This window comes from Synchiropus splendidus, chromosome 7 (genome assembly GCF_027744825.2).
Source record: "Synchiropus splendidus isolate RoL2022-P1 chromosome 7, RoL_Sspl_1.0, whole genome shotgun sequence".
In the NCBI taxonomy this organism is placed as follows: domain Eukaryota; kingdom Metazoa; phylum Chordata; class Actinopteri; order Syngnathiformes; family Callionymidae; genus Synchiropus; species Synchiropus splendidus.
In genome coordinates, this window is record NC_071340.1 from 16,744,755 (window position 1) to 16,771,850 (window position 27,096).

At 43.4% G+C, this 27,096-nt stretch overlaps 1 protein-coding gene across 1 annotated transcript; it reads left to right on the forward strand.

Annotated features, from left to right (window-relative positions):
• Positions 1-2,453: 2,453 nt before the first annotated feature.
• Positions 2,454-26,067, forward strand: rhobtb4 (Rho related BTB domain containing 4). Its single transcript, XM_053869853.1, has 11 exons — positions 2,454-5,301; positions 11,851-12,052; positions 12,176-12,279; positions 15,292-15,477; positions 15,558-16,377; positions 16,449-16,668; positions 18,240-18,358; positions 20,348-20,498; positions 20,588-20,676; positions 20,751-20,856; positions 20,928-26,067. The coding sequence occupies exons 1-11, from the start codon at positions 5,273-5,275 to the stop codon at positions 21,104-21,106; spliced, it is 2,205 nt and encodes a 734-aa protein (XP_053725828.1). The 5' UTR covers positions 2,454-5,272; the 3' UTR covers positions 21,107-26,067.
• Positions 26,068-27,096: the final 1,029 nt, after the last annotated feature.

Here is a 27,096-nt window from a genome sequence, read left to right on the forward strand (position 1 = left end):
TGAACATTTCATAACTTGTTTAGAGTTGCCTGGGCGTCACTCCCCTTGTATGGAGAAACTATTACAGCTATCTGCGCTGTGGAGCGTCTGGAGCAGTTCACAAAACAAGCACTCACAAAAATAGAAAAAGCTAAATAGTGCTGCGTGGGTCACTAAGTTTAAGTTTGGAGTCAATGTGGGTGACCTTCGTTCCACGTACATAGCGAAGTCGATGTCCTGTCTGTGGACGGAGTGATCCCGACGGGACTGCGGCTCCGAGTGTCCGTGCCAGACTCAAGTCCAGTGGTGTTTTATTTGGCCTTGCTTTATGTTTGATCAGGCTGTTTCAGGAATTTTGGAGGACAAATGTTTCTCTCTTTGCGCAACTTCTCATGGAATATTTGATACTTGTTGGTGAAAATGCTGGATGATGCAATCCAGCATCATTTTTACCTCCATATATTTCGAGAGTTGCATATTGGTGCTGAGTTCTGATTTGAAGTATGACCACCCAAGGTGTGTGGTCTGTTATCTTCCACACTATATTTAGTTGGCCGAATGGATTTGTTTGGAACGGCTTCTATTCCACAGGCTTTCTTACATGCATGCGTGTCACATTCCGCACTTCCGTCTCCATATCCTATATCTCTATCTTGATTTCCATTCCTTCCTGGTCCTTGACCTTTTCACCTTTCATCGTCTGGCCTGTAATGTCCACGGATCGGCAGGAGCCAATGAGATCCGCCTATTATCCTTAACGCGCACTTCACAGTGTGATGAATGTAACGTTTCACTTTGCCCAGGCACAAGTCGCTCGCAGCTGGCCTCTTAACTCTCGCCTCTTGACTTAGACTAGACTTTACATAAAGTCTAGTCTAAGTCTAAGTCTCTAAGTCTCTTCTCCAGCAGCTGCTTCACAGGGCTTCACAGCTAAGGTGTCCTTCACATGTTGCAGAGCTCGTGGAAAAGTAGACCACACCTCACTCTGTGTGCCACAATTTGTGCCGGAATACCAACAACACTGTGTCCCACACAACAGTTCAGATATGTGATGTACTTCAATGTTCTCATGAGAAACTGGACTCAAAGTTGCAGCAGGAGTTCAGACCAGTCTCCGGACCACTGCTGGTGGCTCCCACATGACTCTAAATGGGCAGCTACAGCGTGTGAAGGCTTGACCATGATGAATGAACAACACTGTCTACTTGTTTACCCTGGACCACTCGCTGGGAGATGTTTAAATTTCCCCTAATATCATAATCGGAGGTCTGTTTCGTCTCCTGGAGACTGGAGATAGTTCAACTTCTCATCACATCTACAGCTCAGTATTCCACTCAGCCTGCATCTCTCCCCGAAAAATACTCTCTCTCTATGCAGCCTCTGTCCCAGAAGCCACTTTACATTCCCAACATACTCTGCCTTCAAGACCCCATCATCACCAGTACTGACTTGACTTGATCATTGATCATTGCAGTTTCTGCAACCAAAAAAATCCCTTTGTATTGTGTAACACTCCACATTGTCATTCCGGGAGCACAGGTATTTTACAATAACAAATTCCCTCTAATCAGACAGTAAATCCCAAGCACACTTTGTAGTGCACGTCAAAAAACACACAAAACAAAATCAGCCGCATCAGCATTTTTAAAAGAAAACCACATGAAAAAGTGCCTGGTTCAGTTCGACCTTATCTACAAGAAAAAGTCTTCAAAAGGTCGTAATGAGGTGAAGAACCGCTGGTTAGACACATGTAGTTGTCCTAGATAACAATGAGAACTACTTAAGGAGACTAGACACCCCCTCATACACCACCCCAAAGCTTCTCCCACACACACTTCTCCCTCCTTATCTAGTGTTTTTCACTCCGCTAATGTGTGTAAAAGGCTGGCTGTTCCACCATGGCATCATGTTTGTCTTTGGAAAAAGCCAGTTGGAGTCGGAAGAAGTGCCACGTTCATATATCAGTTTCAACGTCTGGAATGTCAGTGCCAGCGTTCCCAGTAAGTGGTCCTTCTTCGTCCTTCAGAATCCTCACTCGCCCTCGACCCCTGACCTGTGAATGTTCTTCTCATGGGAACACACTGACATCCCTGCGCTGAACAGAAAAGTAAGCCGAAATCAAACGGCTGGCTGCCATCGTAACGGTTCTCAAGCCCGTGTGTCTGCATGTGTGTAATTGCTGAAGGTAGAATTTAATCTTTGATACCGTTATCAGTCCTGTGGTGCTGGAGAACTGTTTGGAAGACCCACTGGAGCTCTGACCTACTTGTGTCAGTGTACAAGGATGCATGTTTTTCATCTGCTGTGTGTGTGTTTGCGTTTGTTAGTGCTCAGGAGGGTGTGTGTTGCAGACAAGTGCCTCAGTGGATGCGGGGAGTGTGAGAAGCTGGCTGTTTAGACAGCTTTAGAACATAGTGCTGTGGCAGGAGGGACGGGGGGTGCGGGACAGTTGGATATTCCGATGAACCACAGAGGTGAAAATGAGGTCACGGAGCTGCGGACGGAAAGCCATGGGATGGCAGGATGAGTTTCATTTGAAATCGCCCCGAACACATTAAAACGATACCTGATCGTCAGCGTTACATAAACTGTTGATGCCAATGGTTTGCACCGTGACCTGTCATGTTTGTTCTGCTCTGTGCAAGGAACGGTGGGCTGCCTCGGCTGCAGGAAGAAATGACCGACGGAATGTTGCTGGAGATGCTAATGAGCAGTGTGTAGCATGGACGAGAGCTTAGCTTGTCTCCTCCAGGCCAGAGCCACCAACCCAGGTCACACTATATGTTGCAGAGAAGATTCCATCAACTTCATTCTCCGAGTCATTTCATAACTTGTCACTGTGTGTCCTGTAGCATGAGCTCTTGTGTTGCGCAAGTCAGGTCTTACGCCACCTGCTGTTCATTGAGCTTACTGCTATCAACAATATTTCAAATACATCATTTGATAAAATCTTAATATGGGTGTAAACTAGGGGCTTGACAGAGGTCATGGAGTGGGGTCGCCATGGCAAGACAGCTTCCTTGTCCTACCTTTCCTCTTCATATCTTAGTTTGCATGCAAAAACCACTTTGTTTGCCACCATTTTCTTCAACCACCCAGGGAACATGATGGCAAATACAAGTCTGGGTCATGTGTTTGGTTCTCCCTCAGGGATACCTTTGGTGGAAGCAATGGAGAAAGGCATTACTCAAAATTAGACGCTTTCATACACAAAACAGCGTTCAAAACAGCCCATTCCTCTGTTGCAATTCAATGCAAACATGCCACATACTGATCTCAGCTTGTTGTTCCCACTGTGACCACACCAATGAAATGAACTTCCCACAAAGAACAATAAAAGTGAGAAACAAAAAGGCCCTTTAGTTTTACTGTTTTGCTGAAAAGGCCAGACATCACATCGAGCTGTGCTTGCTTGAGAGTTGCTTCACAAGTCCACTTTGCCAACAAAGTGACTGGCTCTCCACATTTCTAAACCCCCTCAGAGGCCACGCTGTTGAACCCAGACTTTCTACATCCCACCGTTCATGCTGTTTCTTTCTGTCCGTGCCAGGCGGGTCAGGGGCCGCCCTTTTCTCAGGGCTCTGTAGAGAAGTTGGTTAAAATTAAGACACAAATCAACACGTTTCGAGTATTCACAATGCAAAGCTGCTCTGTGTGGAGACAGTTTGAGTTTAAATTCAAGCTACTTTTTTCAGTTTTATTAAGGAATCCTAGAGAGATTGTTTTTGCCGTTTGTGGGATGATATTGCTGTGCTCAAGATGGATGTAAACTTCAGATGGATGTATAAAAAATGACCATTGCAGTGCTTAAATGAAGATATGAAATCTGAACTGGATTACAAAAGTTGCGCTGGATTCCCCTCAGAAGAAGGGCAAACAAAAGACATGAGCCTTGAAGTGCAATTTTAGTTTGCAAAATAAAGTAGACAGTCTTTGGAGTTAATCGACAAATTTTGCTCAGTTTTTATGGTGAGCAACCCGCTGACTAAGCAATGAAGCACAGGGGTGAGGTTTCTTGTTTGTCTCCTTTGTCTCCGGGAACGTTGTACCAACGTCTACCAGTAGATGTCAGTCTTCCTCAGTTTGGGATGTTAGGGGACAGGAGGCGCTTTTGTCTGGGTTCCTTCTGAAAAAAATATATGTGTTGAATGTGCCTCTGAAAGAAGGACGTTCCGTGAGATTAAAAATTAAATCGCCGTGAGAATATGAAATTCCTTGAAAAACGGAAGTGATGTTAAATGGCAGCGGGACAGCTTTTAACGTTCCTGTGGCGACGCCTCAGGCGTAGTGTGAGGATGAAAAGGGGTGGATGTTCGTTTTGGGGTTTCTTGCATGACAAGTGTGCATCGATCGTCTGGCGTGTGTCTGGCAACAAACAAAAGGCAGCGTGCTTTGCGGGAACTTCTGAGTTAACAGGATGAAGGGAGCGAGGTTTCAGGGGCGGGAGGTTGTCAGCTATGCGCCACGTGATTGGACAGTGTGCTGCAGTCTTTGGTGAGACCTTTAAATGCCTCTGTGAAAACGATGAAGTGCCGTGTTTTGACATGACTATGGATGGAAATACTGTATATCGAAGAAGGAGTTCATATATGAAGCTGGTGATACTTCATAATAAAAAAAATAAGATGGCGGTGAGTAAAAGAGGTTAATGAAGGTTGAGGAAGTGTGTCCACATTTTCGTACGTATTTATTTTGACCATTAAAACGTGTTTATTTATTTCCATTTATTTCCTCACTGTGGTATTAGTCACACAGCTATGTGGGGGGAACCCGGAAGAAGCCCTTTGTGTTGAATTGTCAACTCAACGCAACCATACAACATACATGACCGTAATCCTTCACTCTTTTCTCTTTTCTTACGGTGTCCCGTGAACGCATCGCGGTCTGTGGATCGTGACGCGGTGCCTTGTGGGCGTGTCCTTGAAGAAATCAGCTGGGGAAACAACAACAGAAAACGGGGGGCGGCTCAGACTCCAACTCAAACCTGCGAGCCAGTTATGTCTGCATTTCATTTGCAGAAGGGTCCGTCTATGATCAAAACAGCACAGGCGCGTGGAAGAGGCGCGAGTTTTTGCGATCCGCTGCGTGGAGGAGACGTTCAGAGCAAGTGTAGGAAAAAGAGGATGTGAGAGGGCAGAAGTCCTCACGGCGCCTGCACCTATACATCTATACCGTTATTGTTTTGCTTTTTCTTTTGCTTTTAAACCTAAGAGGCTACTACTAGATCACGAACTCATTCTTCAGCACGCCTTCGTCCGGTTCGGGAGACCGGCTGATCAGCCAGCAGTGTGGCATGTGGGTCAATTCCGGAACCGTCGGAAGGTAGGGAGCCCTCCTGCTCACATACTCACATGCTCCCCATGCGACCCTCACAAAGCCGCCGACGAACTCATAATGCAGAGCGAAACCCAGCGCTTTGAAGCGATCTACGGCCGTTTATGTTCACAATAACGTGATCTATACCATATGCTCCATTGACTGTATCATAAACATGTTTGCACTGCACGTATTTATAGTGCAAACTTGTTGTGTTGTGACGCGCAGTGTTGTGCAGCGGATGGGCTTGGCACATTACGCAACATTTTATCAGCGCATCATTTAGGATGGAGGTTCAATTTCGCCCGCGTTTATGCTGCAGCTTACATCACGTTGGTCCGATTCCCGGTCACATGTGCTGTGAGATATCACACAATTATCCTGTGTACTTTCCAAAAAAAAAAAAAAAATGAATGGGTCAGGTGCTTATGAATGGAGCGGCGCCGCTTGAAGGGCTTCATTGATAAACGCGCCGGATGCCAGCTGCGCTGATGGTTTTCGACGATCGTGCCTCAAATAAAACTGACGACTCCGAGGGGAAGTCTTGAGTTGCAGACACATGGACGCACGTAGACATCCACAAACACGCCGTTGACGCTCATCCTGGGTCTGTGACGTCACAACGATGTTGGCGTTGCTCAGGCAGGAAGAAGTTGAGTGAGGGCTATTTTTGTTGCCACTTATAGTTTATATCACTGTAATTCGGATTTTTTTTGCTGCCTTTCTAGTGTGTCGCAGTTTGACCCCATTTCTTTGTGATGATCTTCATCCTGCTGGATGGTACGTGATCCGATTAAAATATCCACCCAAGTTAGTGTTGTGCATGGCGTACTCCAGGGTGGATGGTAGTATTGCTGTGCAGTACTCTGATATGTGGTGTTGTGGTGGTGTGAAGGGTGACCCCAGTCTTCCTCTCAGCAGCCTTCATCCCCCTGTCTGGAGCCGCCTTCTCACCGGAGCAGGATCTGTGTCACGTTATGATGCAGGAGCACCACGCAGTTGTGGATGTAGGACAGGTCTGAGCCTCTCAGCCTCACTGGTGACCTGGCAGGACGTGTTGGTGAGGTCATCACCGCCTCTTCTCTTTGTTTAGACCTGTTGATGTTGAGGCATCTCAACGCTCTGCAAACATCACCTCATAAGTTAGCGCGTGGTGTTGGGTTCAGTTTGCTTTTGGCTTTTGTTGATAGTATTTTTGATGCCGTCTCATGACCTGATAAGAAGAAAAGAATCATGCAAGTGTGTTCTACCTGGCTGGCTTCCTTGCTCTTGCAAACATCCCGACCTCTTGATCTTGAACGTCCGCTCTGCAAGGTGACAGTTGAACACCATGGAATTTTCTCTGCACATTCTGCCCCATTTGTGTTTACAGACAGTGTGCCAAACACGGACGATGCTGGTGTGGTTGAGGGCATCAGTTCATGGGATTATATAATATTACTGTGCTTTGCTACCTGCCTGCTGAGCCTCCAGAGGTCAGGGGTCATGAAAACTCACACACCCTCCCTTCATCTAGACACCATCTTGTAGCACAGCCTTTAGATAAAGTCCACTGAGGTCAATATGTACCACACGCCACACAAGAAACACACCAGTTCCACTTCCGCTCCACTCAGCTCACTGGTGGCCTTACATTTGATGTCAGTGTGAGTTCATCCCATTCAGTTCACAGCCTTCCCTTTTCAAACATTTACCTCCATTTCTTCTGAATTCTTCCTAGAAAATACCTAAGTGTCAAGCATGACTTGTAGTAGCTTATTACGGCTGTCAAATGTTGCTGATCCTGAATGAGTGTCTAACTATGGAGTAAAATAATTGTTCTGTTGATAAAAAAGCCAGAATTTTTCATTCACATTTTTTAATTTAAAAAAGTGTAAAATGTAATGTAAAATAATAATAATGTAATTGTGTTCCAAATATTTTATCTGGAAATATACACTATAGAATGCTCTATTGAAAGAATTGAGAAATAAATGATTTTTAAATGGTTTCTTGACATACTCTAATATTTAAAGCTCGACAGAGTTGCAGTGATGATCTCAGTTTGCCACCTAAAACTGAACAAACAAAAATGAACTATCGAAAAATAAATAATAATGTAGATGTGTTCATCCAGGTGTGCTAAGGCCCCAAATGTAAATAGTAGCAATTGAAGTTTCAGGGATTTTTTTTTTTTTTTACATTTTTAATATTAGTTTTTATATTTTAGCCAATGTCTAAACATTGAGGACAAATATACAGTAGTCTGAAGCCAATGCTGGATAGAAGAACATGATGGAAAACAAGCTGAGATGGAAAAAAAAAAGAGATGAGTGAACTAGTAGGTGGAAAATATGGAATGGGGGAGGATGAGAAGGGCGATAGGGAGGATAAAGGAAATGAGGGCATTACAAAGCATTATCGCTGTGATGAGCAAAGATGAGAGCGGACTCTTTCAAGCGTTGGTGCGGCTTCATGCGTCTCACAGCCGGACTGTGCATTAACACCATCTGTGGAGCGGGAGGCCGGTACATGTCACCATACATGTGCGTGTGTTTGAGGTCTACTGTCAGCCGTCCAGGGAGCCAAGCCGAGGCTACAGACTCGGTTATGTAACCAGTCTGTGCCAGCTGTGCCTGTGGCAGGCAACTGTCTCCAGCACGCACACACCAAAATACACACTTGGAAGGAAACAGGGCAAAATTTCAGTGCGGCAGAGCGACATCAAAAAAGCAGTTTTCAGCCTGTGAGGTCAGACTGAGAGGAACCCTGCCGCTCTGCTGTGTCACTCTTGTGGTACATTGTAGTGGCTATTGGGGTCATGCTTCTGCTGGACCAGGCGAGCGCAGAGTTCGGCGAAGGGTTAGTTCCAAGTGGCGGGGCGGGGGTTGTGGTGGGGGGGTGAACTATGGCCCGCAGACGGTGGACGACATAAAAGCCGGAAATTGGCTATGAAGAGTTTTGGGACGAGTGGTTGCTTCCAGTGGATTGTAAAAGGTGTTACATAACTGAAGGAGTGTGACGGAGGGGCAAGCAAACTGGGTCTGCGGGAGCTGTCTGCTGAATAATGCTCCTTGAGTGCAGAAGAGAAATGACAGTTTGGTGCTGGTTGTTGGATTTGAGCCTTTTTTTTCCCACAGCAGGGCAAATAAACAAGTTGAGGTTGCGCATGGACGACGATATCCATGACTGAGCAGGATCATATTATTAGCGCCATAACCTGAAGTCTTATGGAGACGTGACGCGCCGCACAAATTATGCATGAGATTCTTTGTCTCCCTCGTTGTGCAACCTCACACCTCCCCACTCAGTTAGTAACCTCAGTGGCATCTTTTTTTTTTCCATTCTAACCTGAACATCAGTGGTCTTGCTCTTTAAAGTGACACCGGATGTTATCGCATCACAATTTAAGACTCACTTCTCATGTTGAGCGTCACAGAGCTTCGGGTTACTACACATCTTGATGGGACCTTTAAATGTCTACACAAAACATACGTTGAGGTTCAAGGGAAACATTCCTTTAACAGAGAAATATTTGAACATAGAAGTAAAAGTGCAACTTAGTAAAAATAATAACTTTACACACAGTCACATCATTTGAAGAGCACAACACTGCAGCACACACAATTGGGAAGTACTCTACATGCAGTCTTGAGGTCTTCACAGGAACCAAGAGCTTTTTTTTTCGTCTTTGCAAAAGCATTCTCACACTTCTTAGTCTGAGCAGCAACCTCAAGAACAACACGCCTCACCAAACAGTGACGCGACCTCTATCAGGTGTGTTCATTCTTTTGAGTCTCTAGAGAGTGAAGCAAAAAAAAACAACTCAAAAAGCAACTTGAAACTTACAATTTACCTCATGAATTGATACTTTTCAACTACAAACCATAGATCTACTGCAGACCCTAGCTCCAGCTAGCACTTTCTCTGCATCATTTATGTAACATGTTATAAAACCAGAAGGATCAAATCTATTTTTTCTTTTTTTTTAATATTAATTCCAAAGTGATTCTAATTATTGACATTTCCTTTTGCCCTCTGATAATCTTGCCTCATCTGCCTTCAAATCCCTTTTCCTGTTTCATGGGAAGTGTTCAACATTTAGAACCCTTTGCAATGCGTCTCCTGATATCCTCTCTTATGTAACACGCCTGACTTTGCACAGTACCCTATTTTTTTCAAATGCTAGGAGACTTCATCTGTTTTATCATTGGTACTTGCAATACTGCCGTTATCTCCTTTGGCAATGTGGAGCATGTCTTTTGGATTTTGACCAGTTTAAATTGAGCATTGTTGGTTTTAAAAGCTGTGTTTTCATTTAAAAAGTTTTGACAATGTTTTTGTTTATTTATCTATCTTTTTTAAAACTTAACTTTGAGTCTAGAGTGTTAAAGAAAGAGGAACAAGAGGCTCAGCAGGGCTGCATATTGACACTAATCTGCTGATACAATCGATATGGGAGTGATGCGATATATAATGATGTATTGCGATACTGTCAGTGCTGAAAGATTCTGAAAAAAATAATATGTGTAACATGAATAAGAAGAGCCATTATTGGAAAGGAGCTGAACATAGAGATGAAAAGTCACACAACTCTGGTGCACAGAAGGACAGTGTCCGTGGTAGGCGTGTATAAAAATATCGGTACTCTCAAATATTGCGATACTTGATTCTGCGATATTGTGTCAATATTTCCACTGAAATATTGCGATACTTGATTGTGTGATATTGTCTTAATAAAGTCAGCTTCATCAATATTTAATACTTGTACAGGCCGCTGTTTTAGTAACACGTGTTTCATACAAATTTTCTTACTGTACAGTGGAGTTATTTTGTGCAGTAAGGGAGCAGTTCATTCCTCTGTTGTACTGTGAAACTGAAAGTCGAACAGGACAGAGTGTTTTCATGTACATCATATCGTACTGCATTATCTGATCTTTTCCCCAGTGAAGTGCTGGCTGTTGTTAACAGTATATTGCTGAACTTACTGTGTTGCTATATAACACAATATATCGTATCACCACTCCTGTATCGGGATACGTGTCGTATTGCATGATACCTGCCAATACACAGACCTTGTTAGTAGTAATAAACATGGTCCTGCACCCAGTTTTGTTGTGTCGCAGCAGGATATCCAAGTGTTTATTGATAAATATAGATATATATAGAGAGAGAACATAAAACCTTATCTATATTTTATAAGCAATATCGGACAATCAAGTATCGCAATAACTGTGCTCATCGCTTTCTTACTGTGATCGACTGACATTGAGATTTTCAGATTTGCTGCCTTCATTGGTTCAGCCTTTAGTAAGGTAGGCATCACGCTTGCTTCGGAGCAGAAAACGTGGGGCAGCATTCCCCTTCTGCCCCTGGGGCAGATGCTAGTGCTGTTACCACAGTGCAGTATACGGTTCAAAAGGAACATACAAAACTCATTTAAGGTCATTGTTGGGTTTAATAAGTGCATTGAAAGTTTGTCATCCAAGGCGATCTGAGCTTATGGGAGGACACTCAGGCAAGGTCACGGATGAATAAGGGTGTGTACACTTGGCTCATGTGTCCTCTGAATGGATGCCATTTTTAGCTGATTGTCTGAGTCAGTGCTGGACTGGAGATGCTCACGTCAATGGAATACCAAGCAGAGGTCTTTATGAATGTTTCAGATGCTACGTTTATGAGGCCTCTGGGCTGGTTCTGTTGAGGGGGAAAAATAAACTTTCAAGGATTAGATGATTGCAGGTCCACCTCTGTGATGTGGTTCGCTTGTTATGCAATAAAGGATATTTAAAAAGAAATGCATGTGTGGTGACATGCTAAAAAGCTTTAAGCAGTTTACAAGGGTAGGATTTTCATAAGCTGTTCACTATGGTCTTTAGTTTCTGAAAGTACTGCACAGTCTCGTCCATCTTTCGCATATGGAGTGTTGAACACAGAGAAGGCCTTTGTTCATTGTTTTCATGGAATAAAAAGTGAATTGCAGCTGAAAACATCTGCACGATGAAGCAAACAGAATTAGAAATATGAGGAAAATCAATGCAGCGATAGCCACTTCCGATCAGATAATCCCTCTTCAATGTCTGGTTGTAATTCAAATTATCCGACGACAAAGAAGAGAGCACACCTTTACAGGCCTCCTGACGCCAGAGCAGGATTATTAGTTCATAATCAGCCAATAAGCCCTGATATTATTGTCGGCAAAAGTTGCTCCTGCTGTTATTTGAAGTGAAAAGCATAATGTCATCCACTTTTTAAATGCTGTCTAATTTGTTCCTCATGATTGAAATGAAGCTGGTGGGTACTGGCAGGGCACATGGAGAGAGCGAGGACGTGCAGGGCGTCTCTGTTTTTGTCTTCTCTGGCTCTGTACTGGTACAGAAATAGCTCTGCGGTCCCTCTATTCCTCAGCCTGCAGACCATGTGTTCTCTAGAGGAGTTTGGCACACTGGCCAGTGCAGCGACGGGGAGCTGAGACAAACCCCCCCTCCGAACGCAGCGATGCTTCACACGTGCTCTTTAAATTTCCATGAACTCACCCGGTCTCTTTGTCTCTCCTTCTTCCTCACCCTCTGGCAGGGCCCTCTCCATGGATATAGACACAGACTATGAGCGGCCCAATGTGGAAACCATTAAATGTGTGGTGGTCGGGGACAACGCAGTGGGCAAGACCAGGCTTATCTGCGCCCGGGCCTGTAATGCCACCCTCACACAGTATCAGCTGCTTGCCACCCACGTGCCAACCGTTTGGGCCATCGACCAGTACCGCGTTTGCCAGGAGGTGGGCACGCACACGCACACACCCAGGCAAAAATATCATTCCAGGACTGCATTTATTGCCTTCCATGATCCTGCCGACTGAGCCCTTCAATTTAAAGTTCACCTCCATGATTGTGTTTTGCAGGTGCTAGAGAGGTCCCGTGATGTGGTGGACGAAGTCAGCGTGTCCCTCAGACTGTGGGACACTTTTGGAGATCACCACAAAGACAGGAGATTTGCCTACGGCAGGTAGGCGACATGCAGGATCAGAAGTCATCGCTCTGATAATTCACCTGGACTCGTGATTCAATACGTTGAGAATATACCTGCACTTTAAAATAATTCATCTACAATTTTGGTTTCTGTAAAAATGTGTAAGCTTATCTTGGACGCAGTATTATATCTGTGCAATAGGTTGTTTATTTTCTATAAAAATGCACTTACAATTGATTTAATATGCTTTTAAACTCTCGATTTTCCCGGTTTTATTTGACTGAAATTTTGCCAGCACTTTCTGTTCCGGCGCTGCTGCAGACCTCAAATCAATATTGCAGTATTTTTACGTTTTTTTTTTTTTTTAACTCAACTATTACTACTGATTGCCGTCCCTGTCTTTGCAATGAGTGTCTCTCTTCTTCATCTACACTCGATATGATTGGATCATCCCTCTGTCCTCTTATGTCCCAACTCAGAGATCAAAGCCGCTTTATTGGTGGGAAGCAAATACACATTCTAATAACCTAGTAGTCCTAATAAAAGGACTGCTCCCACATTTTATTCCCCATAGGGTTATGACAGCAGAGCACAGCGCTCATATTTCGCAACATAGATATCTTCCTGTAAAGCAGTTCATTTTACATCGTGTGTACGGTGTCGTTCACAATAGTTGCACATCCTGTTTTCATGTTCATTCCGTCCACATGTCCTGTGTGCTTGGTCAGCCTGCAGTCAGCTGATCGAGAAGCACTGCCAGCTCAGCTGTTTGCAGCTTTGCCCTGCTCCCTGGTGTCTGCACCTCCAGGCATCAGTTTTCCACTTCTCTTCCTCCAGCTTCTCCAATGACTCCCTGGTACCTTATCCTCTACCTTGCCCTGGCTTCAACTGCGCTTCGCCCCCATTTCCCACACCGCCTTGTTACTTAGCTTCCACCGTTACGTGCCACCTTGCACGTTTGCCTTCTGTTGACATCACAATATCAGTCTCCGCCTCAAAGGAACTGCGCTCATTTGGATATTTCAGTCAGGAGCGAGTGAAGCGGAGTCGCAGATTGCGTCGGCGGATTAGCGATGCCAAGTTGTGTGTTTGAAGTGTATAGTGGTGTGATAAAGATTACATGATGGGAAATCAGATTATTTGGGACATCTCTGCTTTGTTTGTGTGTGTGTGTGTGTGTGTGTGTGTGCGCCTGTGTCTACAGTTACATAATCTGGCAACTGATGACCTTTGTGGTTAGAATTCACAATCCAGCATGCAAACATGCTCGGAAAGCGCTTGCATAGACATTAACTATTCATCATTGTTGCCATAGTTTGCAGCCCAGCGATCTAATCCAAACTGTGGTCCGAAATGCTTACTTGAAAACGACCATGTACTCATAACATCATCAGACTAAGCCATGCTAATAATCCTTTGAGAACGTACTAATGAATGTGTATGTGTGTGTGACGTGATGTAATAGTTAGCCTGAGCTGTAAAAGGAGGGGAGAGCTTAGGTGACCTCGCATTAGGGAGAGTAGAAATGAGCCACGATCCTGTGTTTCCAGGCAGAAATGAGTCTCCATTCAAAGCACAAAGCTACGTGAGTGTTCTAACTTTGGGCCGGAAACACCTTTGAACCCTTCCTCTGCCTTGTTAGCCAGGCCTTTGCCTACTTTCAAGTTGCAGTGCTGCATGTGAGTGGGAAAGAAAATCCTAATCCTGAATGCAAGAGTCGTGTGTGTGCAGCGATGAAAAATGGGGTTATGGGTATGAGTCACTTAAACCCAGTTCACTTTGGACTAACACTGGGTTCCACCGCAGACCAGTCAAACACTTAAAACACTATAGTGGCAATATTAACAAGGTAAATAAGCACATTTCACTGACACTGTCGACAGCTTTAGCTTTACTGAAGGACCAACAAATTACTTGGTAGGAAGAAATCCATGTGTATATACGACAGTGTAACGTCACATTACCAGAAAAGAACTCAGCGAGGTGACAACACCATATCATATCATCGATTCGTGAACCGCCCTTTGTTGTTGTTTGTTTATTTGTTAAGGAATTCTATTATTATTGTATTTTATTTTATTATATTTTATTGTCTCTATTTATTTTATTTCATTGTATTTATTTATATATTTTTATTTGTTCATTTTTGCACAATGTACTGAAGCACTTTCCTAGTCAGAGGGATCCTCACTGACATTGGCAATAAAGCTGATTCTGATTCTTCTGATTCTGATATATTCAGTTTAAAATCTCTGACGCTCAGAAAGTATATCTCAGATCCCTGATGTTCACGCGCGATCCGTTCCTCCCTTGATCCCAGATTCCTGAACTCCTTAGTCACGCAGTGTTTTTGCTCATTATAAGTTGTACGTGCCTGTTGCATAAGTGAGGCTGTGATCTCGTGTTAGTGCTGCCTAGTTCGAGGCTACTTCTGAAGGTAAATCAGTCTGGGATTCCTGCACTGTCAGCGTTGTTTTCCATGAGCCATCTGACGAGAAGGAGGCAAATCAAATATGAGCCGGGTGCATGAGTTCAGACATGAGCCGCAGAGAATCCTCAGCGCAACTGTCTGTCTGCTCGGACCGATGGGTTAAGGAAATTAATTTGGGTGTGTGTGTCAGTGTGTGCGTGTGTGTATGCCGAGCTATTCTTAGCCTTCTTTTTATGGTGTAGCCTTGGAGGCTTAAGGAGATTTACGAAATGGGTAGAGAGGGCGAGAGAGCCTGGCAGGCCAGACTGCAACAGTGACATAAAGTCTCCCGCCCACACACACAAATCCCAGTGACCCCACCTTGTGACTTCTCCCCGTGGCCACCGTCCCACCCCCCACTGTTGCTGGCAGCAGATGAACAAGCCTCTTCCATACAGACATCACACGTGTTTTAACATAATCTGACAAGATGCTCAGTGACTCATGGTTGACCCCTTCTTTTCTTCTGTTTTCTATCCCCTTCCTTTGTCCAAGAACACGTCACCAACATCCTCGGATGTCGCGAGGCTTCTCTCTGACTCGCCGTGACACTAAGGCACTGTCTTCTCTCTCTCTAGGTCTGATGTCGTGGTTCTATGCTTCTCCCTGGCAAACCCCAATTCCCTGCGCCATGTACGCACCATGTGGTTCCCTGAGATCAAGCACTTTTGTCCCCGGACACCCATCATCTTGGTTGGCTGCCAGCTGGATCTGCGCTATGCTGACCTGGATGCAGTTAATCGTGCGAGGCGTCCTCTTGCCAAGTGAGAGAACCTGAAGTTACTGTTCTCCTTTATGTCTCCGTGTGGCCCAAGCATGTGATACCTTTATCCACTTCCTGCAGACCCATCAAACCCACGGATATCCTCCCTCCAGAGCGGGGCCATGAGGTGGCAAAGGAACTCGGGATTCCCTACTATGAGACGAGTATAGTGGCCCAGTTTGGTGTCAAAGATGTTTTTGACAACGCCATCAGAGCGGCTCTCATTTCCCGCCGACATCTCCAGTTCTGGAAGTCTCACCTGAAAAAAGTCCAGAGGCCTCTTCTCCAGGCCCCGTTTCTTCCGCCTCGCCCCCCGCGTCCCATCGTGGGCATCCCCGACCCACCTCCCTCGGACGGGGAAGGCCCAGATTCTCTTTTCTGCCATCCACTGTGCGCAGATGTCTTGTTCCTCCTGCAGGACGGTCTCTCTCGAGTCTTCGCGCACAAAGTATATCTAGCCACGTCATGCTCCAAGTTCTACGACCTGTTCACCCTCGATATCAGTGGGTCGCCCCAGAGTCCAAAAGAGGATGAGCCGGAGAGCAAGGATAGCCTGGAGAGTGCTGAGGAAGATGAGCAGAGCAGGAGAGGAGCCAAAGAACAGGCGGGGCGCACTAAGAGCTTGGATATCGACAAGGATGGTGTTGATGGAGGGGTTCACGGCCTGAATCGACCTCAGCTTCTCCACCACGGCTCTTTGAGGACTTCCCAGAGTGATAATGCACTTCCTTCTCGAGCTCTTTACTCCCTGGGGGGACTTGGGACAGGCAGGGCTCTTTCAGGATGGGGAAGAGGTTTCTTGAGTGTCTGTCTGGAGCATGTGGACGACCCAATGACGGGGCGGCCCAGGCTCATGACCGTGGTTGTCATGGACGCCCTCATACAGGAGGAGCCCTTCAAGGTAATAGGATACTGGTGGAGGAACTGTCATGTCTTGTGAAACGTGTTGAGAAGGTGTTGCTTTTCTTGTAGGCTGTGCTGCAGTACCTGTACACAGGCAGCCTCGATGAGGGGCGGGGGGATCTGATGCAGGTGGCCACCATTGCTGAGCTACTGGAAGTGTTCGACCTGAGGATGATGGTGGCCAACGTCCTGAACCGAGAGAGTTTCATGAACCAGGAGATAACCAAGGCATTCCATGTGCGCAGAGCCAACCGCATCAAGGAGTGTCTCATCAAAGGAACCTTTGCTGGTAAAACCCTCACATCTGCTCTTTAAAGGACAAGTGCTTTGGAAACATTTTCAAAATTCAATGTAAACACTTCACCAGGAATGTCGAATGACTCACTCAAAAAGTTGACATGAATGGATTTGGCTGTATCAAGAGTTTAACCAAGAAGGTCCACCAACCTTATTCTGCATAAATATTAGGTATCTGAAGAGGGACCGACCACACGCCAACAACCTGCTAATTTCATCTGCCTGTTTTTTCCTCTTTCAACATATGTGTGAATCTGAAAGAACATCTGAAAACAGCCTTGAGTCTTCTGCTTTCTTGAATGCAGCGCAAAAGACAAAAGTCTGGTTTTGTCTTTTAACCATACCTGGAATGTGGTCCATATTTTTTATTTTTTTTGGTGGTGGTGTTGGAGACCACACACTCAAGATCTGCCTGTTTGCTCTCACTAGCATAGTTGACCTTTCAGATGTTTTCCATGTTTGCATCTGTAAATGTTTGAGGGTGGATGAGAGTGTAAGTAAAGCTTGTCATTCCGATGACTCAGCATTTTTGGTTCCAGTAAATGTGCACTGGCTGTACATTTGCATTACCAGTCATTGCGTAGCTGCAAGAATGCACATTGTCAGTGTTGTTTTCTGTGGAGTCATCGGAGGGCGCGATGGTCTTCTGACGTCTTGACTCTGCTCGGGTGCCTTGTGCATCCCTTGTGCCTGTTGCCTGTCTTCCCTGATCCCTCCTGTCCTCCATCTGCATGCTGTCACACCACTTTCTGCAAGTCCTCATATTTGCTTTTGTTAATTCCTACCAATCACATTAGTCTAAATCTAAACACTCGACCTGTTAGTGTAAAGCCCAATGTTCAATATTGTATTCGTACCTTCTATGAATGTCTTATTGTATTTGCCACGTGGAGCACATTTCTGCTCACGCGTCATAATATTTCACTTCATATTTATGCCTTCCTTCCTTGACTTCCAGCTGAATTTTGTGTGTAGAAAATGATTTAATTAAATATGAATAAAATACCATTTTATCCAAATGAATATAAAAATATTACACCCCATAATCAGTCTTATATGTTGTGTTTTCAGAATAATTTCTTCTGCTTTACTGTCTTCAGCGGAGTTAAACTTGCTTAGAGTATTTTCACTCCCAAAAGGATCTCATAGTTTTTCTTATTAGCTGCGTTGGCTTTCTTATGATTATACTTCTTTGCCTGTTCTAGAGGATAAAGGAAATTAGAATTCAACTTATTGCTGCCGTGATAAAAAGCAAATGCACTTGTTTATTGGTTTCAGCTCTGGCATCCACTGATATAAAAACGGCAAATTGTGTTAAATCCATTTTTATAAAATAAAAAGTACCCCAAATCTTACTTTACTCCACTACCTTGTGTCTCCACCCCTCACACTGTCGGACACTGTTTTGTCCCTCTGTCAATTTATCTCTCTGTATGTCTACTTGTGTGTGTCTGTTCTCTCTGCCTCTGTCTGGATGTCTGCCTTGTCTGTCTTTCCCCCTCTGTAGCTTGGGCTTCTGTGGCATTCCCCGAGATGAACGCTCTTTTCCCACCCCGGTTTTAGATGTGGTGTTCTTCCTGGACGACGGCTGTCTGCCGGCCCACAAGCCCCTGCTCATCTCTAGCTGCGACTGGATGGCCGCCATGTTTCGTGGATCCTTCATGGAGAGCTACATGGAGGAGGTGCGTTTACGATGACTCAGGCTTGATGTAGTTAGTGTCAAGACCACTTTAGCATGTGGCTGTGTTACTGTGTATTAAGATCGATCCATCTAGAAAAAACACAATGAATACTAGTAATTCATATGTTGGAATATTTACAATTACCGTAACAATGGAGGCTACATTACATGTTTAAAAGTAGATGTAGTTTTAAACATGAAAATTGGAAAAACTGTTAAACATTTCATTCAGTTTGCCCAAAGACATTTAGAAAGTATGACATGTTAAATAAATTTGCATTCTGATTAATGTTATTTGACTTTATGATATGAAATTGAATACAAACCAAAAAGAATCACACAGGTCAGAACACAATTTTAAGGTTTTCAATTCAAGGAATTAAGAAGCAGCTCTGTCATGTAAATTGATCTTTGAAAACAGGGCTAACCCAGCTCCCGTCTAGAAATGCGCAGGCTCTTTATTTCGTTTTCATTTATTCATTTCAAAAATGTCATGTCAAAATGAGCAGTAATACAATTGTTTTAAAGAGATTGTTATGAAAAATATGAAGTCTATTCTAAGTCTATAACAAGGCAAGGAAGCGGAAAAAATGTCTGAAACCAATGCACTAATACAGGACTTAAAGGGAAGAAGGGTTTTGTTTACGCAGGAAGGATGTGCTTATGTGCCTGCTGTAGTCTGGCCCTTTCTATAAACAGGCCCAAGTCCCACTGACCCGCTTAAGTATGTTCTGTGCTTCATCTCTGCCAGAGTCTGTTTCAGACAAGATCTAAGTTAAGCAACAGGAAGTTCTCTGCTGAACTAGATCCCCGGGGATTTGGTTACAGTGGCGGGTCAGCTGGGACAGGTTACCCAGATCAAGCTCCCTGCATGACAGAGAGAAGATTAAGTTACTGAAAACACAAGGATTACATCATGTTTTAAAAAATCTGACAATAATTGCCAGAATACGCAAGTGGGTGTTCAGAAAGGCAAGATTGTGTGGAGGATGGAATAAAGAAGCACAGGATCCAGTTCTTGCTGCTGGTGGGTTTTGACCAGAGATGAGATGAGTTGAGGTGTAGCAGGCATGTTTTGACTGAACATCTGTAAATCTGCAGGGGGGTTGTTAACAAAGGAAAGATTCATAATTCATCGTAAATTTGGATTTCACCGAGGGATTAAGTACAGCATGAATGAAGTGTCTTTTGTTGAGAGCGGGATTGTGTGGGCTCAGCACAGCAGATGGCAGTTGGGTTCAGTTTCTAATACGGGAAAACCTGTGAGCAGCGCGTCGTATGTTACATCTTTTCTTCCGTGATCGTCCGTGTGATCTATTTCAGAATTTGCCTCATGTTATAAAGCATTTATAGTCATTCAAACTGCAATTTTGTGTACTTAAATATGCAACTAAAAACCTATTTTACCTTGACTGAAAGCACCATTGCATAGGCCATTCTTTCCCCCTCCAGCTATTGAGCACACAGCTCATAAGGGGTGGCCAGGATTGTCGATCCCTCTGGGAGACATTTAAGTGAGCAGACCACCCTCCTGTCAGTGTTGTGACTTCCAGTCATAACAGGGAGTCTTGCCACGCTGACATTCAGTTAATTGCTCAATAGAGGTGGAGCTACCAGCAGGGCTCCAGCAGGGGTCAAGGTCATCGCTCTTAGACTCTCTGTGTTGTGTGTTCACCGTTTCTGTTGGCTGTTCGCTGTGAGCGGTGACAGTGAACGGTACTGGTGGCTTGGCGGCCTCTAGTGGCGTAAATGTGCATGTCCCTGGTCTTTGGAACCTTAACTTGCTGTCCTTCAAAATGGTCGTTTCTACAAAATGTTTATGTTATTGTTATATATAATGGATATATTAATAATGTCGGTGGGAATAGGGTCACATTTTTAAGTCAATAGCAAAACACCATGAAATTATGACTCATATTTCACTGGTTCAGTTTTGTAAACTGCTCCATGCATCTCAATTTGACCAGTTTCCTTTTGTTTCTGTATGCAGGTTTCCATTCCTAACACCACGACAGCTTGCATGCAAGGGGTTTTGGAGTTCCTCTACTGTGGCCTGCTGACCCCTTGTCCCGATATGGAATCCATCGAGCTGATTGTTCTGGCCAACCGACTCTGCTTGCCACGACTGGTCGCCATGACAGGTACATGCCGAACCTTCAAGTCCTCCCCTGTCATCTGAAATCGATGTTTTCATGTCTTACACGTGGATGTTTATTTGTTGTGCCTGTAGAACAACAGGCCGTGGACGAGCTGTTGCACTTGGCCGTCAAAGGAGTGGACATTGATGGGCAGGTGTTGGCCTACCTGGAGCTGGCCCAGGTAAGTCGCGTTTGGTTGCTTTTTTAAATCACAGATCCACTTGTCCTCACCATTCTTTTCTTGTCGGTGCATAGTTCCACAACGCCAAACAGCTCTCAGCATGGTGTCTTCATCACATTTGCACTAACTACAACAGCATCTGCCGAAAGTTTCCCAAAGATATGAAGGTCATGTCTCCAGGTAGTGACACGTTTTTAAAGGTTATGGTGACGCTATTACCCGTCATGTTGACCAAACCATTTTCTCGGCAGAAAACCAGAGGCACTTTGAGAAGCAGCGGTGGCCCCCGGTGTGGTTCCTTAAGGAAGAGGACCGCTACCTGCGCTCGCAGAAGGAGCGCGAGCGCGAGGAGGAGCTCTTGCGGAAGCAGCACACCAAGCGGGGCTGGTGTTTCTGGAGACACCCGTCCTCCGCTCCTCACGTCTCTTAATCTCCTTGGATAAGTTCAGCGCACCCAGGACTGAGTCTTGGTGTTTCTCAAGGGGGGGGGGTGTACGAGCCTCTTCTCACCTGCGGGCGGCCATGACAGCGATTTGATCCCCCTTTTGTGCCAGTGTGAAGTTGAGTGAAGCTTTTGAGTTGAGTGCTTCCCAGTGATCTATGAGGGCCTGCGGTGTTACCCCAGACCTTCCCCCCACCCCCAGCCTGGTCCCTCCACCAGCACTTCCAGTGTCCCAGTGATCGGACTGGGAGCAAGGGCTCTTTCTCTCTCAGTCTTTTTCTTAACAACACCTCTGCCTTCACGTTTACACTGACTGTTAAGACCCGTCCGTCTAAAAACCAGCACTGGATTCTAAAAACTGATGTAACTTTTTTTTTTTAATTATTTATGATCTCCATTTTGATATATTTTGCACCTTCCAGGACTCTCTTTTTCGATCCTTCACAAATGTGAGAAAAATCTCCCAATGCTTGTGTTCATGGGTTGGATGAGTCACTTTTGGACCGGTGACTTTTGAGTGTGTCAAATCCCAAGTTTCCCAATTTTACCCAAAACATTAAGCCCTAGATAGACGACATTTTTTTTCAATTTATGATCAAAGACTTGCCCAAAACATTAGCTCTCAGTCCCTCTACATCTAGACGAACGGGTCTGAGTTAAAAGACCGTATTTTCACTTGGCCCCTGTTATTCTCTCACAACAGATTACTTTGGAAAATAACCATCTTAAACCTTTTATAAATAAAAAAAAAGTGCTAGAAAACACAGATCCAGAATTGTGAAGTGGAAATATTACTGGATGAAACAATAAGAAAATTAAATCAACATTTAAGTTAAATACTTTTCCCCAAAAAAAGTCACAATATTTGAATGGGTGCAAATGTCTGCTTTTCACTATTTAGCAACCAAATATGAGCTGAGCTTATTTTAGCTGCATCCCTGGCTTTGCTTTCTATCGATAACAAAACAGATTTAGAGAGAAGAGTAAATCGTCCATCATGGCTGCCAGGATCCCTAAAGGTTCACCGTGTATCTGGGGCTTAAGACAAACATTACTCCGGCACCTTCTTAATGCACCTTAAGGAAAGTGACCACTATCGCAAACGTGGGGATGAAAATTGTCGGCTTCACCTCACACCTCCTCTTCAGAGGAAATACATTCTCAGTATTTTGGAGGTAAAAAATAGATCACATGACGTCCGTGACCACTGCTCAGTTGCATGCAAACACCTCAGCCAGCCTGCCTTTACACCCCTTCACCACAAGGGGCAGCACTGCTCAGGGCCCTGGCACTATTACAGGACTTAAGACGTGTGTGACTTCCAATTTTTTTTTTTTTTTAAATAAAACAATCCATGTGGAGTTTTAAAGTAGTGCAGCGGCACACACCGTGTCATGATAATAGTTTTGTTCTCCTCTGGAAACCAAAGCTGTGATTCTTTTTGAGCTTTCTTCCTCATAAATCCCTGCTTCCCTGTGTAAGATCTTGGAGGTCATTGACAACCTGTGAAGTATATATGGATCCCTCCACTCATTCAAATGGTGCTGGCTCTGACCCGTCACACAGGCAGTATGTATTTGTTTACCTGCAGAGCAGAGAATCTTTTTTCCCTCCATATGTCAGCAAGGTCGAAATAGGTCACTGATTTTTTTTTTTTAAATGTAAAGTTTTGCTGCATTTATATACAGGTTGTTGGGAGGTGATTTGCTAAAAGTGTTGTCTTAAATCTTGGTCTAGTTTTGTATTAACAAGTGCTGATTGGATTTTCTCATTGAGGGCGCTTGCTTCTCAGCAGAGAGTTCTATTTGCGGGCAGCAGCTTTACTGTGGTAACAGCGGGGGACCGATTGTGCGAGTTCAAGTCATTGTCAGCAACGGAAATAGACGAAAATCTCACCAGACCAAAGTGTGACTCGAGCTGGTTCCTCACTCGGGAGAGGTTTCAAAGTGAACCAAACATTATTGCTTTAAGCTGGGCCATTTGGAATGTCATGTGTGGGTGTCAGAATCTTTTCGCAGGAGACTGTGGAAGTTGATTTCACAGAGACGGAGTCTCATTGTTAATTAGCAGAAGCTTATTCTAGTCACCTGAGAGTTTAGTTCAGCTTCATTTCTCTGTATTTTTCGTTTTACCTATTATAGTTGCATTTTTAAATTGTATAGAACTTTATTTCCTATTTTATAAGTCCCTCTGGTCCCAACCACAGTCCAAACAATCTGATTCGTAACCAATAACCTAGACCACGTGAGAAATAATGAACTTTTTTTATATTTTACAAAACAATATCCTGAGTTAAAAAGATTTTTTCATCTTCATTTTAGTATACATATTATTTTAATGACATATTTAGATGATATTTCGGCTGAAAAACTCTTTCCAAAATAAGCTTTGTTTTCAATAATCCAGCTGAATGGTTTTTCTTGCGACTGCGGTTGGTTCCGGCGCAGATCCCCTCCCTCTCTGACCGAATGTGCCTTAGAAATGGATCGTCAAAATTGGCTTATTTAGGAATTTGGAAGTTGTTGCTGAAATCTGCAGACTGGTTCTGCAGCACTGGAACTGACTTCAGAAAAGTAACTTTGTTGTTATATAGTGGTGGTGTTGTGCCAACCTTCCATGGGGCGTAAATAAGTATTTTTCTTTTTTTTAGATCTATAAAGGTTTGTGGTTGTGAACGTTTGTCGAATCACATTGTCTTAGCGTGAGATACTTTGAAGCCACAGACGTCGAGAAATTTCCGAGTGACCAGCTGCTCTTTCTTTTTCCTTGATCGTGTTTCACTTTACGTGGCGGCTTCTGTTTGTTATTCCTGAAAATCCGGCGATGTTTAAGAATGCACTTCTTTTGTCTTTGCACTTTTTGTACTCAGCATGTGTGTTTCTAATCTGTGAGCATGATTCTTTCACGCTTGAAAAACGACCCTCGAGCCCAGTGCGGCCAAGTTGGCACTGAACATCTGTTTTTCTTACCCCTACTCCCCCCCCCCCAAAAAAAAAACCTTTTAAAAGTAGCATCACTTAATATGCAAAATTTAATGATGCAATGTCGAGGCATTTGCTGAAATATGCAAATCTGTTGCTGCTGCTGCTGCTGCATGCTATTCGTGTCAGTGCAGTCGATACAATCAATGCAGATATATCGGGTGTTGACGCCCCAGAATTAGCACATAGTTGTCTTCGCACACTTCACCTGCGCCTGCTAGCATGCGTTTCCTGTGCTGCTAAAAAACTTCATGGTCACACCGCGGGCTCCTCTGCCACCCTGATCAGGATTACTGCTGGAACATGCATTTAGGATATTTAAGGAGTATTTCAAAAGCCCATTTGAAGGGACGGATTAAAGCGCATGCTCTTGGGAAGTTAAAAATAAAACAATCAAATGCGCCTAGAGGATGAGGTGCATGTCCTCCTGGTCCTAACCACTAGTGAACCACTACCTTTCAACAGTTGAATACTGTCTAAACTTTACTTAAATATTCATATCTGCCTGCTTAAATAAGTGGGGAAAGTGCATTCTGTTCATAACCACAAAGATGTTTTAATCCAAACAGAATGTACCACATAACTTTGAATGTTTGTCAATGAATTTATTGAATTTCTAACATCATGAAGTGATTGATGGATTTTGAAATAGACAAGGTCATTGTCACCTCCTGAGCGATGTTGGATGAAACTAAAATGTTTGCTCCTGCATGAAACGACAATTGATGACTTTCCCTCAACTATATTTTGGACTTTAATTCTGGAATGTATGCATGACTTTCCATGGAAACCTGCATTTAAAACACAATAATGATGACATGGAGGTATTCATTTAAACCCAAAGGACTATACCCGTAGTTAGAAACTGAAGTATTTGTTTGTCCCAAAGCGGACACTAGAGGCCAAAGCTCCACCCCAATTCAGCCTAGTCACCCTCCTATGTTACGCTAGTGTTGCTTTCTACTAGGCCTTGTGTTTTTCGACTGAGAGAACACGTTGTTTTTGGTGTCTCCTCGTGCCTTTCGGTGAAACTTCACTTCACTTCTCTGTCTATGCTGCCACTGAACACACAGCCTTCTGAGCTCAGACTTGGCCGAGTAACACTCACACGGGCGTGGAAACGGCAGCATTTCATTCGTGTACATTATACTATTGCGAGTGTATAGAGTTGCTGTACAATGATTTCAATCTGTTGATACTACTGTAGAGCTGCATTCTTAAGTGCTTGCGTCAATAACAAAACAACAAAACCCAGCGAACCAGCAGTTCCAATGTTCAGGTGCCTGCACTTGCTATTATGTAGCCTGAATGATGTTCTGGAAAGAATGCCAAGGAGTTTTTTTATACTCAGCTGTTACATCAGCAAACCAGTTTCTCTTCACCGATGAAACTTCTATATCCGGCGTCAAAACCTCTCAACTGCTGCGAGAATTTGGGGAAGCAAGAGCTGATGCAACTATATAGTGTACTACGCTTTCATTGAGAGAATTGTAACCTGAATGTGTTTTCAATTTGAAAAGGATCTCACTTTAGTCTTTAACTGCAGAATCATTGTATTGTACTATAAGTAGTGGTCATATAGACATACAGTACATGATGGGGTAAACCTCTGATATACAGTATATATATATATATATAAATATACATACTATGTTATTGTTATGCACTTTTGTTTTTGGACTTGTTAACATTTGCCGCCCAATGGTGTTAGTCGCCATGCAAAGCTAAAGAGCACACTTTGTCACATGACTATTAAGGGCTTTTTAAAAAATAAAGATAAAACACAATCAGAATGTTTTGCTGCTTTTGCAAAAGAGACAATACATGTTTTGAGATACAAGTATTTGTAAGATTTTTTAAACCACTGTGATTTGTACAAAATGAAAAGAAAAAAATGTTTCTTTTTTTCTTGCCATTTCAGTATTTTGATGTTTGACATGGATTTTTATTAAACTGGTTAATCTTTTACCACAGTGTTCTCATTGTGTTGTTCTTGAACGAACCGTCTTCTTCATAATAACATCGTGTGAAAAGAACGACAAAAGTGGGTTGGAAAAAATGACCAAGAGCCACGCACAACAGAGACTGTTCTACCGATATGTACTGTATTAAAGTTGAATTTGAACTCAGAATTTGAGAATTTGAACATTTTGTTGCTGAAATTTTAACCAAGCAAACATATTCCTGTGGCAACAATTAAAGTACACTGTGTATTTTACTTTTAACACAACACAACACACACAACAACGGAGGTACTCACTATGATAAATCGAACATCCGCTCACCACTAACTCTCAGGCTAAAGACACTACGCCTTGTCCTTGTCTCAGTGACTGTGGTAGTTTTGCTGCTGAAAACAGCTTCATATGAAACCTGCAGATTTATTTCAATATTTTATGATATAACTTGTATTTTTAATGACCTTTGGACAAATTCCATTGACTTTTTTCAGATCTCCAGACACCTTTAAAGTGTTTTTCTACAGAATATTGATTTCCAGTATTGTATTAGTTGGTCACTCAATAAAGAAGTCTGGTGATTATTGAGTGCACTGTGGAATCCGTTCTTCAGCTATCGCAATGAGAATATATGTAACACATGAAGCAGATCTGTTAATATCAGAAATGTTTTGAAGCTGAAAACCAAATAAACCAGAGGTGGGCAATTGAATTCAATACAGGGCCATATATATATATATATATATATATATATATATATATATATATATATATATATATATATATATATATACACACACACACACAGTCTAGGCTTCATGGCTTCATGGCTTGTTTTTTGTGATTCGTACATAAGGCCAAAGTTTAGTTTGCATATAAATGCCAAAAAATAAATTTTTTCAAGAGTAAAAAAATGAGAAGCAAAGAAGCAAGAAAAGCAAAGACATTTATTACAATGCAAAAGTCGGATTTTGGCGATTTTTAGTTTTAATAGGTCCAAAAAATGAGTGTGTAGGTGAGGAGGACGTGGATGAAACAA

Excerpts from the sequence above, each read along its gene's own strand:
- rhobtb4 (XM_053869853.1), top strand. The coding sequence starts at position 5,273 with ATGTGGGTCAATTCCGGAACCGTCGGAAG. Across the intron at positions 16,669-18,239 it reads CATCAAAGGAACCTTTGCTG|ATGTGGTGTTCTTCCTGGAC; the intron begins GTAAAACCCTCA and ends CCCCGGTTTTAG. Across the intron at positions 20,499-20,587 it reads ACGACTGGTCGCCATGACAG|AACAACAGGCCGTGGACGAG; the intron begins GTACATGCCGAA and ends TTGTGCCTGTAG.